The following is a 16,260-nucleotide window of genomic DNA, read 5'->3' as shown; positions in this document are numbered from 1 at the left end:
AAATGGAAATCTCAAAACGCAAAGGAACTGAAACAAAACACTTTCACTCAGAACACTACACAGGACCCTTTTTCAGTTGGGCTTGTCTGGGTGGGAAGATAAATCTTTCACTGCCTGAAAGTAAGGGGGATACAAACACACGTCAGGAAGCGCAGGACTACTAGATTACAGCCTTTGACATTTGCTACCGAGCGGTGTGTTTCCTTTGTTTGCACGATTTCTTAATTTCGTTTCCCAACCATTTACATCGCTTCCCAATAGCAACTCGCCCGTAGCAAGCGGTGCTGCACTCGTTCTTTCACACGTCTCCTGACGTACTTAACCGCCAACCCTTGCCGGCGTGGCCACACTTGCCCGTCGGTTTGGCTTTTCACTTTGGTCACCACCGGCGGCTCACAGGTGCCCAAGAGGCGCTCGCAAGTGTCGCCGGGTAATCCGTGGGTTTTTTTGTTTGTGAACCATCACAATGCACTCAGCGGGCGAGAGGGAGGGCTCTACATAATCCGACTGGCGCTTGGTGGCCCTGTACTACCCCTTACAAACGCACACACTCAGACACAGTGCCTGGCCGAGCGGTCCACAGGACTCTCACTACCCACTACCCACTCGTGGATCGCATGACGGGCGAATGTGTGTCATGATGTGCCTCTCATTGACCGAGTTTTTGGTTTATTTCTCTTTAATTCTTGCATGACTTTTCCACGTTTCCTCGTAATAAGGGAACCGCCACGGACTGCGGCTGACCGACGGACGCGCGCGAACTGCACGAACCACATGCAACGTTGACTTTTGCCTTCACCCAACGCAACCACCAAGTACAGGGGAACATATTACACACGTTGCCACAGCAGAAAGGAAGTTAATCGAGTTTCGAACCACAACGGCAGTTGAGGAGCGTACTGCAGCTTAAAGCGAACCCGCTGGGCGGTTGTTTTTCCCGGTCACTGCGACGCACACCGGCCGACCGGGTGCCTTCCGTTGCAGCTGTGTGGCCTCACGTAGCCTCACCTATGCTCGGGATGGGTAGAGGACTAGCGAGTGAGAGAGAAACACGGGCAGCGGGAGCTATTGAGAGGGACGCAGGAACACCGCCACCGCCACGAGGATCAGTTTCTTCTGCGTGAAAAGCGTTGCTAAGCACAGCGCAAACAAAGCGCAAACACAAAAAGTTACCCCCGGGGAGGGAAGCGGCCAGGGGGCAGGAAAACCGGGGCGAGGGCCAAAGAAAATGCCGGCTTCGGGTGGGGTTGAATGCATAAATAAAATAAACCAGAATTAATTCTTTCCCTTTGGAGAGGAGGCACTACTTTTACGTTGCTCGTGTGCGGTGGTCGGACTGGAAACCGGGAATCCTCGTGGAGTTGGCCACGCGGCCCTCAGGAATGTTGTAGCACTTCCGCGCACAAACAAAAAAAAACGTTATCCCAGGTATCCACGGGGGAGGATTTACGTTACAAAGATGTCGTGAAGGTGAGATTTTGTGTGGCTACCGTCGGGAAACGATTTCCGTCGCAGCTGAGCACCACTCGTGATCGTAGTCTCCGAGACCTCCGCTCCGAAACGGCCCAGGAGCAGTTGAGAAATTCTAATCCAATTTTTTGTCATCCCGATTCGACCCTTTTTGTTTCGGACTAACTCCACTGCCGAGAAGAGGGTGGTAATCCACTAAGGAGAGCGCAGATTAAGAAAACGATGCAACCCCCCCAGTGTTTCACACTTCGGTCACGGTCACACTCGCGGTGGGTTCTACAATTAATTCGCTTAGAATCTTCGACCGGTTATCGTGGGGACGGATCAGCGCGAAACGGAACTCTAATCTAATTAGAAATTCGTCGGTTGGAAAACTCAAAATCACACCACCGGATGATGGACTGAAGAAGCGTGGGGCCTCACCAGCAGACACACTACCTTCCAATTTCCGAACAGTTCCAAACACACGAAGATAACGAATAAATGCACGAGACGTACGGCGCCGTTATTGGCGTGGCGACCTTTTGCGGTGCGCGTTGGACACGTTGGCGGTCTTTTCCGCACGACGTTCTTCGCAGGACTGCTTCCCGGTGCCAACGGAACGGAGTGAATCGGCAGCCCCCAATGGACAACAGTAACCCGAGTGGGCCACGAGCGAATGAATCGCTCCACGCCGCGGACCCGGTGATAAGCGAGGCTCCACAGGCCACAGGGCTTCGGGAAGAAATGAACCCAAATGAACACGGGGACTTATCTGTTGCGCGTACCGCCGGTAGGGTGGCAGCAGCATTCTGGTCGGTTGGTACACGAAGGTGTCTCACCGGTGACACGGTTGAATTTGCGTGTTTGTTAAAACCTACGGTTTGATAAACGCACGGCCCGAACACGGCCCTACCGGCTTTATCAGCTGTGCAAACACACGTTCGGTGGCCGGTTTGGAGTTCGGCGCTGCCCGGAGTTGGTACCAGCAAACAAGGTAAATGTCTTCTGGCCGAGATGATTGCATTTGCGTGCCAGAACAGGTGATTGGGCCCGTGCAGTGGCAATTGTAAGCGTGAAGGAACTGAGGCCCGTATTTAGAACGTCCCGGGGCTTAAGATTCGTAACGTTTGCTGGTCCTGTCAAACGCACCACTTTTCGATATCGAACGTCTTGCACGGGAAAGCGCTCGTGGTTCGTCGATGTTGTAATGCGGTTCAGCATTTACATACGTGTAAATTAACGTACGATAAAGTCGATTGGTATTGACAGTACGTGCGCCGGTGGGTTTGCGTTTGATTTGCGCCAGCAAGTAGTGTCGACGAAGTAATGCTCTGACAACTTAATAGTATTTTGTGGCATGCCCGATAGTGGTTGTTACGTCGTTGCAATTAGGTTAACTGGAAAGATTGAAGGGCAATACGCCATCGGTGCCATTTATTTCGTTTCTGATAAATGCCGTTCGGCTTCTGCCTACGCACTTTAAATGCAGTTTACGTTGCACAAATTTAAATGTTGATCTTTGCTGATTCAGACGAGTTCGCTTGTTGCTTTTGCGAATTGAAAATGTACACGTTGACGGTGTTTGTTAACTACTTTTTCTGCTCTCCTTCGGCGTGTCACAAAAAATGCCGCCCGTTCCGGAGTGCAATGCCGCGTGGTAATACCGAGCACTTCGCTTTTCCATCCTGCCGACGCGAACGTTCTGGCGGATTACATCCCACCCATGAAAGCATGATTTCCGAAATTGAATTTGGAAATTGGCGGCTAGCTCCGGACCGCTGCTCGTAACCCTGTCGCCTGGGTTGAGGTGGCTTAATTTTTGCTTCGTTTCGTTCCAATGTTGCCAGTGAATAGCGTTCCGCGTTCCAAATGCCATGTTTCAACGATGGCGATGGCTACGATGACAATCCGTCAACCCGTCATCCGCCAGAAAGGTGGCCACGATGTCGTGCAATTGTCGCACAAAAAGGCGGATGAACTGAGAGTTCCGGATTAATTTTCCCGAGTAACGGTGGGACTTTTGCTAACGAAACAGTTAAGCGGGGCGCCTTATCGGAGATTGCATTGCGGAGATTGAGGTTGAAACCGATTTGAAAGTGGAGGAGGAGATTGAGGTTGAAAGTTACAACGCTGGCGCTTTAATGTTTCATGGTGAAGCGTATCAAATAAAACGATCACAAAATGTTCTGATGTTTCAATTTGCTTCGAAACATCGCGCAGAGCAGCGTAGAATAATTAGAAAGTCAACAATCGTCATAGTGGGTCTCAAAAATCACGGCATGACCATTAAATTATAGCAACGATTGCGCATCGAGAACCCAGCCCAATGGCCAGACCTGTCACGAGGCAGGATATTGGTGGATGGACAGCAATTAATGGTATGTCAGTCAGATTTGCATATTAAATTACACCTCTGGCTCGGGCCAACCTTTGGCCGCGTTAGACGCGCTCCGCAGGTTGAGTCAAAGGTGGAAACTAGGGGGCACATTATCGATCCATCGGGTGCCCTATTATCGAAGCCAAGTATCAGGCCTATGGAGCGCACCGATGGTTGTCCAATTAATTTTGATCGGATAAATTAGAATTTGTTCATTTGCCTGATCACAAAATGTGAATAAATTTACTGTAATTATATGCTCAAATTCTTGCATAGAGTCGGCTAGCTTTTGATCAGGTGTCAACAGCCGGGTCACTGTTGGTAGTGCTTTGACACTACTGTGAAACCCCCTTTTGTGGTTAACTTATGACGGGCAACGTAATCATTTTCCCGGGTGGTCGTCACCGATGCACGATGGTGCTTCAAAAGACGGAACGATGGATCCTTTGGCACACGGCATTCGATGGAAACTCTCGGAAGAAGAGAAAACGTATGACGCTGTCAAGGAAAAGCGGAGTTCGTATTCACGTGAGGAATCGAAGCAGGAATTCTCAAAAGATTTAACTTGATCTGCGGGGATCTTCTCCGAGTGACTGTGGTGTGGTTTCTCAGGTGTCAATTTATTTTGCAGCACAAAACGAAAATGTTTCGCAAAGCACGGTTCACATTATCAAATGCTGCCTTCAGAGAGTTATTTAGCAGCACCTCCATTCATCGCGGCCCGGTACGTGGAAAAAGCTATTTCAGTACGCTTGTCCGGACGATATTTGTCCGGTGTTCGAGGAAAAAAAATCAATTAAAAAACAAGAAACTAACCTGTCTGAAATCGGTTAACATCCTCAGGAAATGAGGCAATTTCCTCAAACCTATTAACATCTGCAAGGCGTGTGGGACCTAACGCCGCCATCGACGATCGCTGTAACCATCACGCGTGGTCTTTACACGGTCACTGGACGCAAGGTCCCAGACGGGAAATTGGTACCTTTTTAGTTTTTCTACTTTCGCTGCCGAGGCTCGGAAAACAAACAGCTTGACAAAAAAAAACGTTCCCTGTGCACCGCTGGTCAGGAGGGACGATAGAACGTTGACGGCACTCGTCAAAGGATGGCCAATCAACAAAGATTGTGCCAAAGTTAATTGGGCGAGTTGTCAGGGCGTGTAAGTTGATGGTCCCAGTGTCCAATGTTTTTCTCCATTTCCGTTTTTTATTTCCCTCTGGAGAATGAACGGTCGGAGGGAACAACAAGACACGGTGAACTCGTTACCCTTCGTGTCGTTTCTGGTTTTAGGCTGAGCGATGATGGAAGAATGCTTGCTGCAAAGTCAATGTACGGTGGAAAGTTGCTACCATGCGGTGTCGGGCTTGCCACCGCTAAGCCATCAAATCGAATCGCGCCATGGGCGCGAAGTAGCCATTTTCCAGAGCAATTTGTCTACTGGCTCGGGTGAAGCTATTCATCGTACAAGTCGTTAAAGATAACCCTCAACGTTCGGGGCCGTATCGGGTGTTTTCGGATGATGAAGGATATTTGTTCGACGCGTTCCACATACGACCGGCGAGCTAAATGGCAGCCAACTGGTAGAGCTGACGAGATTTAGTGAGCGGCACTGATTGCGGCGGATTTCCCGGTCCGCTGTCAGGACTAATAGAAATAAATGACAAACAAGTGGCACCGGCAGGGGGCACCGCGTTCTAGCCAACCACAGGCGGTGGCTGAAATCAAACTCGAGGTGTGGATAGGGTTGCCGTGGTCGTTACCGGTTGGACTCGGGACAGCTGATGGAGTGGAAATGAACTAGAAATTTAGTCGCTTCCATAGGCGCCTCAGATTTGGCCGGTCAGCACCGATGAAACGGAGACTAAACGCCTGCCACCGACCGGGGATTATTAAATGCGATCTCTCGTCCTTGTCCGCAGGTCAGTCTGATGTGGGAAAGGATTAGTCTTTGGTTTCGCCAAAATAGAAGCAGCCACTTTTTTATGCTTAATAAGGCATGGCGTGCGTCAAACAGCAGAAGGCTGAATCACCGTGATCATCGTCTAGAATGGGACTGCGGCCCGCGGACGTCACGCTCTGGGACAGCTAATTAATGAAGTCTCTTTCGGGTGTTTAATTTGCACCATGAACTGATTAGCTACGCTGCTGGCCCTGCTGCGAGCAGGGAAATCGAGAAGCTCATTACCTTTTGCAGCTCACACAGAATTTCAAAATAGCGTTTAGCAATCATGCTAGCTGGCAGGTTGGAATGGCACCCTATCGCAGGGTGTTCAGCGATAAGGGCGCGCTGATTGTGATAAGGGCAGAAGTAGACCGATAAACCGGCAAGGTGTGTGCAACCGGTACAATGGTACGGGGCGATATGATAGATGACTAATGGGGTTAAAGAAAGGCCCACACTACGCCGTACTCATAGCTCAAGCTTGAGGACACTTTGAACAACAATTTAATAATGCTCTGAGAAAAACAAAAAATGTTTTCCGAAAACTGAGCGGAAAATGAAGAATACTATGAATGGGTTTGGAGGTCTTTTCGCGCCCAACTGTGATTTGAATCTTGATGAAAACTCCGAACCAGTGCGCAAACATAGAGGCGTAAAGTGCCTTCCGTTGCCGCAAAACTACACCAATATCACCATCATTTCTTTTTCTTCACTTCGATGTTATCTAAAATTTCGATCAAACACGAAGCGTGTCGCACAGAGATATTGCGTATCTTGTTTTTGATATTAGGAGGAAGCGGTCCCCTTAGGTCTGTGCTTTTCTCAAAAGAGAGATGTTACAGAGTACACATTAAATGCAAATGATTCGCGACGTTGCCCTGCTTGATAGGTTGGACAAAAACACGCTGTTTCGAGCGCTGATAAATAATCAAGCACTGTTCCGTACGAGCAACGCATTTATTCCCGACAAAGCCAAGGGAGGAACACACTCGAGCGAATTCGAGCCCTGCTACACTCGGTCATCCCATGTCTTCGTTACCAAAACGCGGCTACGCAGTGGACATGTGGGCCGAGCGTGAAATACGGTACCCTGCCTTCTTATCGGGAGACCTGTACTCAGCAGGTGACGGTTCGCTGAGTAACGTTCAACGTGCATGCTACTACAAATCTACTTACAGCGCCGGCTATCAACCCGAGTGTACCTTGGATTTATCTTCACGGTGTGCATTGTTTACGGGTCACAGCCGCGCTGTAGCTTGATGCTAATGTGGTGCCATTTTCGTCGCAGAATATCACTTCTTCACTGTAGCTTGTCGTGTTATTTCAACGCTAGAATGTTACGAAGAACGCATGCAGCTGCTGACTTTTATCAGCTACATTGAATTGGGTTCCGGAAGATTTGCATAGTGGCTCCCGATGGTTGGTAGCAGGCAATCTGAAATGGAATCAACGCAGATGCTTTTGGCGGCAACATTTCCAACTGGGTCACAACTGGTAGTCAGGTGAATGTTTCAAGAACTACGCTAGCACTAGTTCTGTACTGTGGAGCGTCTATCGGCTTTTCGTTCCAATGCTAGTGCTAGTGATGAGCTGCTTCCCACTCGCACAGTCATGCGTTGTTAATTCCAAACCAAACACGACCACGATAAGATCAGCGTGCGGCTCACGCGTGAGAGTTCGCGGCCGCGTTGAGTGTTAAGAACCCACCGCGCGTGACGTAGAGGCGATGCGCTGCGTTGATAAATTTCATCTCCGATTCAACCCTACATCGCGTGACGTTTCGCGTCTGTCTGGGCCAATCTGGTGGCCCCTTCGCTGTGATGGTGTGACGGCCACTGGGAGAGATTTGTCGGGCGACTCGGAAGCTGTTTTTAGAGATTTAGTTCGTACCGTGAGATCAATGGTCGAGGACGCCATGCTGCAATCGGTGCTGGTTGGTCTCGATCCTCATCGCGAGCTGATCGGGCAGATCGCCGGGTTGCTGACCGTGCTGCAGTATTTGGCCGGGTGTTTCACTTGCGCAGAGATTCACAGGCGTCGCTCGTCCGAGGGCGTTTCACCCGTACGGTTCATCGGAGGCTGCAGCTTGTAAGTTGACGCACGGAGCGGTTAACCCTCGCTGTGGTGTCGCTTTATTGCCATGGCGTTAATAATCGGTTTTAGATCCGTTCTTCAGTTACAGTACTTCCGGAAGTTGCAGTCCTCGTCGCTGGTCGCTACGAGTATTTGCACACTAAGCTTTTCGGTTCTGTACACGCTATGGTTCCTCTGGTACACTCCGGCCGCTTCGAGAGGGCCGTTCTATAGGAAAGCATTGGGTGCGACCGCAGTCACCGCTGCACTGTGTGCGTTCGGCTCCCAGGCTAACGATCCGGTCACGTTGCATCGACTAGGCCTGATCATAACGGTTCTGGCTCTGATATTCATTGCACTGCCGTTGGCTCAGCTGGTAAGCGCAAAACATTAGTTAAATATTACTCCACTCATTTTTAAATATTAAGGACTCAGCTTTCACGGTTGTATTAATTTTTTAAACTGAAAAAAAATAAAATTACAGCGCAAAGTGATTCGGGCGAAGAGCACGGCCGGGTTGCCTCTGCCGGCTATTTTGGCCTCGACGGGAGCATCCGTCCTGTGGCTGGTGTATGGATTGCTTCTCCACAATTCGTTCATTGTCGTAAGTAGAGAAGGGCCGCGAGCAACCGGCCGGTTTACGGTTCGCGTTAGCGATCTGTCCCGTTTTTCGTTTTAGCTACAGAAAACCATCGCTCTGGCGCTGTGCGCGGCGCAGTTATGCTTGTTTATCATTTACCCAGCCACCGGACCGTCGGAAGGGAAAAAGAAACAATAATTATCACCACACGACGGACGATGCCGAAAGGACCTCATGTCTGGGTGGTTATACGTTATCTGGCCGTGCAGGGTTGATTTTCATGGATTTTGCCCCTTCAAATACGGCAGGCGTTGGGCGGGCTTTGGTGGCTGTGGCTGTTATTTTTTCACTCTGCAATGGCCGAAAATGGTTGACTTTTAACGTGCCGGCTGGAGCCGATAACGGCGTCGTTTCGTTTATCGACTGGCGAGCGTGGTCACAATGATAAACCTAGCAGGGTGTGCGTTTGCCACTGAAGTGGTTGATAGGAGCGCGTCCTTAAAGTGGACGATGGAAGAGTAATGAATTTGTTGCTATGTTTCGTGAAAACCCGTTATTATTATGCTGGTGTAGCTAATTTCAAAGATTGTTTCCTATTTACACAAAAAGGGCAATAATTGAGGAAGATGTTATAACGAGTAATAATTCAGTTATGTATGTTATGTCAAATTCAGTTATGTTAAGGTGAAATGATAAACCCTTTAATAGTGACTTTTTCCGACGCGCTCTGTTGAAAGCAAACCATAAAATTTCTATAAAACAAATTGTTCTAACAGGAACTATAATCTATAGGTACGATATTTTTAAATAAATTGAATAATAGGGACCATACGTCGAATATTTGCTAGTTTTGATACTTAAATTGTTTTTTTCCATTGCTTGACATGAGTAAACGAAAGTGACTAATGGGACCTGGTAATTGGTAATTAGTTCCGATGCGTTGTACCTAGGATCGACTGTAACTCGCGTTATGGGTTTGAAAATACAGCAGGAGTAGTTAATTTGGAGTAGCATTTCAAGCTTTCACCGCCTTCCGAGTCGCCGTAGTTGTTACCAGTCATTTGAAGGCCATTTCACACCACCGCCGAAAGTTATCACCATTTTGTTCGTATCTGCTGACTTAGTGACAACTGAAGTGTGAAATCCGCTTGAAAAGAACTCTCATTGTGAAGAACCCCAGAGTGACTGGGTCGTTGTAAAACATGACAAACGCGTCGAAAAACTTTGATTCATTGCTACATGGTTTTCGGGGAAAATTAGAGTACATAAAGCGAGAAAAGTATCTTGCAAATCCATGCGAAATCGTATTCTACAAAGAGATTACGGATTGATTGTATGCCAAGTTCGTCGAAGAATTTTGCAAGATTCTAACATTAGATGGCCTAAATATGGACTGGACTGGAAATATGGACTAAATATGGAAATATGGATCTTACCGATTTGCTCAGAGCACGCTCATCGATTGATGAAATACTTTCTGAGCAACAACCACCGACGGTGTTCGAAGATCCGGTTCCGCAGGACTTTGATGTGGGGGCAGTGCTCAAGCCGGAAGCGCATCGTCATCATCACCTACCACAAACTCTGCCAAGAAAAGGGGGATAACTTTCGAGACACAGTTCCTGCCCCTGCTGTCTTCCGGTGAAATAAAAACTCGAAAGGAGCTTGCAGACCTGATTGAAAAGGTGGACACGGCGTTGATCACCGCGAAGCTGTTGGCCAATGAAGACGAGGATCACGGCGCGATTGCCGACGGGCTGCTCATCTGTCTCGTGAAAGCAAAGCTAAAAGAACCAGTGGTAAGCGAACTCCACAACCTCTTCGATGATGACAAACTCTACACTTGGGAGGAATTCAAGAAGGAAGTAGGCAACCCGAAGAACAATTGGAAAGAGTCTGCTCGAACGATCAATTGCAAATTAAAGCAATTCAAGTGTGATCGATGTCATCAAATAACACGACTAAGAGAAAAGATAAGATAACGGTGTCCCTCGAATGCTTCCAGTACATACAGAAGAAACAAATAATAAAATCAAATAAATGTACTACAATTTCTGCTACGGTGTGTGAGAAATTTAATAGAACCGTCATCTCTTGGTTTCCAATAGTCATGCCGCTACCTCGCGTTTGTGGGCGTGAGGCCGGTTGGCGAGCATCGAGTTGCGTATAATACTTGCGCGTCTGCGTGACAGACGCGCATAAGAAGCATAGCGACCGCGAGTGAACGAACGCGGTTCTGATAAAAAATCGCGCCTAGTCATAGTCCCAAACGATTGTAATCAATCGGCTTGGAAGCTGTTCGGGTGAGTCGATTGTCAACACAACTGAACGGAACGTGACCTTGCGAAATACCGTTCAAGCGGCTTGCGCGCGCTCGCACATGGCTCGCAAGTGGTCCCACATACACACCTCCAGGCGAGAAGGAACAATACACATTCATACAGTACACCGCGATGGCAGAAAAAAGTGTCCGATTAGACTAAACGGTCGGACAGTGGACTACTCGTCCGGTAGTATCCCGTGCGCCGTGTAACACTTCGCTCACCTGTTGCAACATTGCGTGCACAGCACAGAACGTAGGATGGAAGCAATTTCGCAGGCGCTCCAGCCGTACAAGGAACACGTCGGGTTTACGGCCGGCCTCCTGACCGTCGGTCAGATGTTTAGCGGCTGCTTTGTGTGCAACGACATACGCAAGAAGGGTACAACGGAGGGTTTCTCGCCGATGATGTTCATCGGTGGTTGCGGACTGTAAGTGTGCAGACGGGGTTTGCTTCTTATCGACTGCCGGAAACGATTGATTGGTCTGTCCTGCCTTACAGAACCATCCTCTTCCTGCAGCACGGTATGCTGATGGAGGATCCGGCAATGATCACCACGAACATCGTAGGATTCAGCATCAGCTTTGCATATGCTGCGTTCTTCGCGTTCTACACCCCGGCCGCTCTGAAGGGCAACTTTTGGCGACAGGTCATGTGGACGGGACTGTTCACGTTGGCAATATTGCTCTATGCGAAGTACGAGAATCCGGCCGTGGTGGAGGACCGGTTCGGCATGATTATTACCGTACTGATGCTGTGTCTGATAGGGCAACCACTGTTCGGGTTGCCGGAAATCATTCGCCGGAAAAGCACCGAAGGTTTGCCATTCCCGATGATTCTGTCCGGTACGATCGTTGGCCTGAGTTGGCTCCTGTACGGCGTGATTCTGAACAACGTGTTCGTCGTGGTGAGTTTACCCGTTTGCGGAGGTTTGCGGCCCAGCGGAAAATAGTATTTTAAATCTCTGTGGTATCCTTCTTTGCAGCTCCAAAACCTCGCAGGCGTCGTGCTAAGTGGCATTCAGCTGGCTCTATTCGCCATCTATCCTTCCAAGCCGGCACCACCAACCAAGAAGCGCAATTAAAAGTCGCTTGGGAGCCAAGTGAAATGAGATTAGAAAAAAACAACAACTGTAGTTTCAAAATGTCCATAATACACGCAAGGAAATATAGTATATACAAAATAATGTTTTATTCAGCTATGAACAAGACGCGGATAAGCAAACAGTTTCAGTCTCGTGGCTGTCTCGTGTAAAGGAACACGGTTCAAAATTGAAGTATCTAGTGTGATGTCGAGTTCTAGTGCCTATAAGCAGCGATTCGGTTGGGTCGTACGTCTTCAGTGGCTATGAATGAAAGAAAATTACAACAGAAAACAACTAATAAGTTTGCTGTTGGAGTGAAGCGGAGTCCACTCGTTTTCGAAAGGCTTCAACAAATCGTTCCAATCTACGTTGGTGATACGAACTTTATTGTATTGTATGTATTATTTGCGTGGTACAATCGGAATAGTTTTATCTTTTGTTATGGTTGATACATTACGGTCGTCGTTTAGCGATTGGTTTTGAGTACTTTGCCATTTAATTTAATTTAAAGCCCTTTGCTTTGTGAAACGAACAGGCAGGGCTTCCATATGCTTTCAGTAAGTTGTTTTATGTTAGCCAACACGGCTCGCTTTTACGGGGAGCAAAATATGGTGGAAATCTTGCAATTGATAGTAGTGCTAATTGGTACCGGCAAAGAATAAGCCACGACACGGAGAAATGTTCTAGATATCGGCCTTTTAACTAGCTTAGCTGAAGAAAATCAGTGTTGGTTCGGCATTATTTAGATGTTTTTGACATTTTTATTAGTTTGGCATCCTGTGTTTGTATTATACTTCACTTTTGAATTCGTGGACTTATTTCATTTTGATTTATTTATGTATTAAATAGCTTTGTACTATAGCACCGTAGCAATTGTGCCAATTTGTACAACACAATGTTCATTGCACGGGGCGGGTATTATAATTCGTGAAACTTTTTATCCAATCGATATTTAAGAGTATAACATTTTATTTTGCTTATTACACCGTTTAGTCTGCGTTTAATGGTTTCATATTATACGTTACAGATTGAATTGTTTAGTAAGTTGTCATCAAATTTACCGAGTCGACAAGATTTTAAAATTCTATTAGGCTCGATTGATAAATTTATGTCTAATAGTTCCCTACGTGAAAGTTAAATGTGTTTCCCCGGAACAATATGGCCTGCCAGTATTAGCAGACGTCGATCCTGTAGCGAAATACTAAATCTGACTTTCAAGAGTCATGTGTGGAAAATGTTTACTGTTTACGTGCAACGACGGTTAACATGTGGATATTTGTCTTAGATAAAATATAGGGCCATGTAAAACGTCTTTGGCGCTTGTTGGTGATTTTTTAAATTACTTTTTGCATTTAAGAACAATTGCGGTAAAATATCTTTTCACTGTTATTATGTACAATACATAATATATTTCGTCTTTTCACGAGTAATTAGATGTTTCCATCGTAGTGGACTTCTGCGATTGCGTAGGTCAATTGAAAAAAAAAACTGTCGGCCAATTTTTGCCATTTAAAATTCAAACTTTGAAACTGCCACAAAGACAGTGTACGGCCCGAACTGTACAGTGCACTCCTTTGTGGGCTTAATTTATGTGGCACTCTAGGGCTTTTTCTGTATTAAGCATTTTTTAACCTATCTAGGGCCAAACGTTAACATTTACAACGATATAACAGAGGGCGAGCAGTCAACAGGTCATTCTACAGTCTGAAGAATCTATTTTGCTCGCATCTCTTGTCGAGACGGTTGAGGCTGGGGTTATACAGAAACCGTAAATAATCCCAGTACATATGTCTATGAAACATGGGGCCTGTCCAACGTTAAAGAATCCCATCTACCCACGTCCGAGCGGAAGTTGCTCAGAATAATTTGTGGTCTTGAATGTGGCCTTGTATGGGAGAGACAATGGAATACCCGTTACAACATTACTGTCAACAACAGCAGCATTGATTGTGAAAATATTTGTAATTTTCTTGCAAGGCACTCTCATTCGACGTGTTGCAAAGTGATACCAAGCTTTTCGGTAATCGATCGACCAGCAAGACGTGACCTTTGACATCAAGCAAAAGAAATTAAATTAATTTGAAATTCCTCAGTCACAGCATTTACTGATGTATCTGTAAGTATATCTACACAAATTATTACATAGTCTATTGTATCCATCTAGCAGCCATTGGAAAACCACCAAATCAACCGTGTTCGACAAATATCAAGCCTTTTCCCCATGGCTCAGTTTGATTTTAGTTATATTTATTTGTTTTAAGTTTATGCAAAAGTTTTCACTCACGGTCACTTACGACGGGTACACGGCAAAGTGGATTTCGAGCCGGATTGCGATAGTTATTTTCATTTTGACGGACGTGCGTACGGCCCATGGCGATACGAGCGAAGATCCCGTGTTCCGTGGTGTTTCGAAGAGATATCGTCGCGCGATGAAGAGGCACCATAAGCCGATGGTTTCCAGTGGCGACCGCCCATCGACGGAGTGGTCGTTTTGTGGGGTGCTAACAATACAGGTTTGATTATGAATTTAATTATTTACTTAATTTACGTTTTTTTTCTGTTTGTTTGATTGCTTTTGATTGGCTCTTTTATGTGGTTGATAGTTTTGCGTTTGCTTTTTGGGATTCAGTTTATCTAGATCGGTTGATTAAGGTAATGCCCCACTAACCGATAAATACTGCATCGAGGCAGATGGCGCTGAAAAGAATTCCTTTTCTGGTGGAATGATACTTACCATAAGAGTGGTCAGAATCACGATAATAGTCTCTTCGATACTCGGGCTCGTAGTCACTTGAGCCGTACTTTGGTCTGGATGATGGTGCTCCAGGGTGATACACATACGGTTCGTAGCTATCGTGGTCGTCTCGTGGTATCGAAAACCGCGACTCGTCGTATCGTAAACTGGAGCTTCTGAAATTAATGAAAAGGCCTGTGTGTAAAGATACAACAGTAAAAGCGTTTGTCGTCACTACGAGGAACTACAGAGACCGTGGCATATGCGTTTCCTGCATGGCTTCGCGTGCTTTGTCGAGGATCGAGAGCACCTTTTTAGCCGGTGTGCGTGATCGTCCATGGATGGATGCACTGCCGGACATCGACGGCGCCGTAGGCACTTCAATCACTGGTGGCAGTGACGCTGTCGGCGCCAGAGCTTTCTTGTACGCCTTCCGCACGGGGAGCTCGATGTCGGGATCTTCCAGCATCTCGCGCATCTGCTCTTGGCGAATGAAATCATTGCTGTCCGGGATGAGAAACTTGCGTACTTCAGCCAGGGCGTACGCAATGCGAGCATGCGCTTCGGCCGGTGGTCCCAGCGCACTGATTTCGATGTGCAAATCATCGCTCAAATGTGCGTACTTCGGGTCCATTGCGGACCGCAGCTCGTCTTCCCGCTTGCGGTCCTTCATCGAGCCCCGGCCGAGGATGGCCATTTTACACATCGTTTCTTCCTGCAGCCGCTTAAGTGAGTTACCCTTCGGACCGAGCAGCTTGCCGACGAAGTTGAACTTTGGATGTTCCTTGACCGGCACCAGTACCTTCACCTGCACTTTGATGGGCTTCTCTCGATAAATGTCGATGTAGCGCCGTGACGGAGGTTTGCCGCTCTTCTGGACCGTTTCCACTTCTGCAAAGACAACGCAACGTATGTACAACCATTTAACATTGGGTTTGTCCTGCCAGCCACAGCACACGGGCAACTCACCCACTTCCAGCAAGCGGTCGGCGATCGGGTATTTGCGGTCTATTGCCAATCGCTCGGCCAGTATGTTTCGGATGTACTCGAGAGCCTTTTCCGACTGCTTGTTCGTTTCCTCGATATCCTCTTCTTCATGGTGGATTTCGCGGGTCGTGTTGGTGCTTTTTCGCTTGAAATCACTCTCCTCGTCATTGTATCCGTTCGTTTCCTGATCTGCCATTTTGGGCAGCACGTAAGTTTATGGCTTCTCTGTGTGGACACACAGTGGCCACATCGGCCAAATGCACTTCGGGCTCGAAACGGAAACACACACGCACACACGCTACAGGATGTAGGAAAAGGCACACTAATTCTCTTCGAGCACGGTTTGGTTCGCGATCGGTTTTCAGTAATAATCCGCCTAAAAACGTACTCCTTTTCTCCGCCTACGGTGAAATATTGGGTTTGGCGAAGCAAAACAAAATATCAAAACATTGAGTGTGTTTGACATTTGAAGCGTTCGTTTGAAGCGTTTGACATTTGAAGCGTCTCAGTTGAGCCCCTTTGGAAACGACTCAGCATGATGTGTTTATGTTGTCTATTCGTACAGTGTATGGTTGAGTGTGACTAAACGGGGCAGAAGAACTGAATTTTCTACTCTTACTGGGGAGCTACATTAAGCGTAACGTAATGTTTTTGACATTACAGATTAATGTCAAACTGCTGCGTCTCTGTCAAAAGGTTTACGGGTCGGCC

At 47.3% G+C, this 16,260-nt stretch overlaps 3 protein-coding genes across 3 annotated transcripts; 2 read left to right on the top strand and 1 right to left on the bottom strand.

The window, feature by feature from the left end:
- Positions 1-7,667: 7,667 nt before the first annotated feature.
- On the top strand, positions 7,668-9,061 carry LOC131211222 (sugar transporter SWEET1-like). The gene is made up of 4 exons (XM_058204624.1): positions 7,668-7,858; positions 7,934-8,219; positions 8,328-8,447; positions 8,523-9,061. Exons 1-4 carry the CDS (start codon positions 7,671-7,673, stop codon positions 8,619-8,621), a joined length of 693 nt encoding a protein of 230 aa, XP_058060607.1. The 5' UTR covers positions 7,668-7,670; the 3' UTR covers positions 8,622-9,061.
- A 1,623-nt stretch (positions 9,062-10,684) lies between these two features.
- Positions 10,685-11,899, top strand: LOC131211223 (sugar transporter SWEET1-like). Its single transcript, XM_058204625.1, has 3 exons — positions 10,685-11,174; positions 11,246-11,651; positions 11,730-11,899. Exons 1-3 carry the CDS (start codon positions 11,005-11,007, stop codon positions 11,826-11,828), a joined length of 675 nt encoding a protein of 224 aa, XP_058060608.1. The 5' UTR covers positions 10,685-11,004; the 3' UTR covers positions 11,829-11,899.
- Positions 11,900-12,142: 243 nt separating this feature from the next.
- On the bottom strand, positions 12,143-15,811 carry LOC131211221 (KH domain-containing, RNA-binding, signal transduction-associated protein 3-like). Its single transcript, XM_058204623.1, has 4 exons — positions 15,532-15,811; positions 14,817-15,453; positions 14,563-14,738; positions 12,143-14,329 (listed from the first exon to the last, which is right to left on the bottom strand). The coding sequence occupies exons 1-4, from the start codon at positions 15,743-15,745 to the stop codon at positions 14,172-14,174; spliced, it is 1,185 nt and encodes a 394-aa protein (XP_058060606.1). The 5' UTR covers positions 15,746-15,811; the 3' UTR covers positions 12,143-14,171.
- Positions 15,812-16,260: the final 449 nt, after the last annotated feature.

This window comes from Anopheles bellator, chromosome 2 (assembly GCF_943735745.2).
Source record: "Anopheles bellator chromosome 2, idAnoBellAS_SP24_06.2, whole genome shotgun sequence".
In the NCBI taxonomy this organism is placed as follows: domain Eukaryota; kingdom Metazoa; phylum Arthropoda; class Insecta; order Diptera; family Culicidae; genus Anopheles; species Anopheles bellator.
This window is presented reverse-complemented; position numbering and strand designations above follow the sequence as displayed.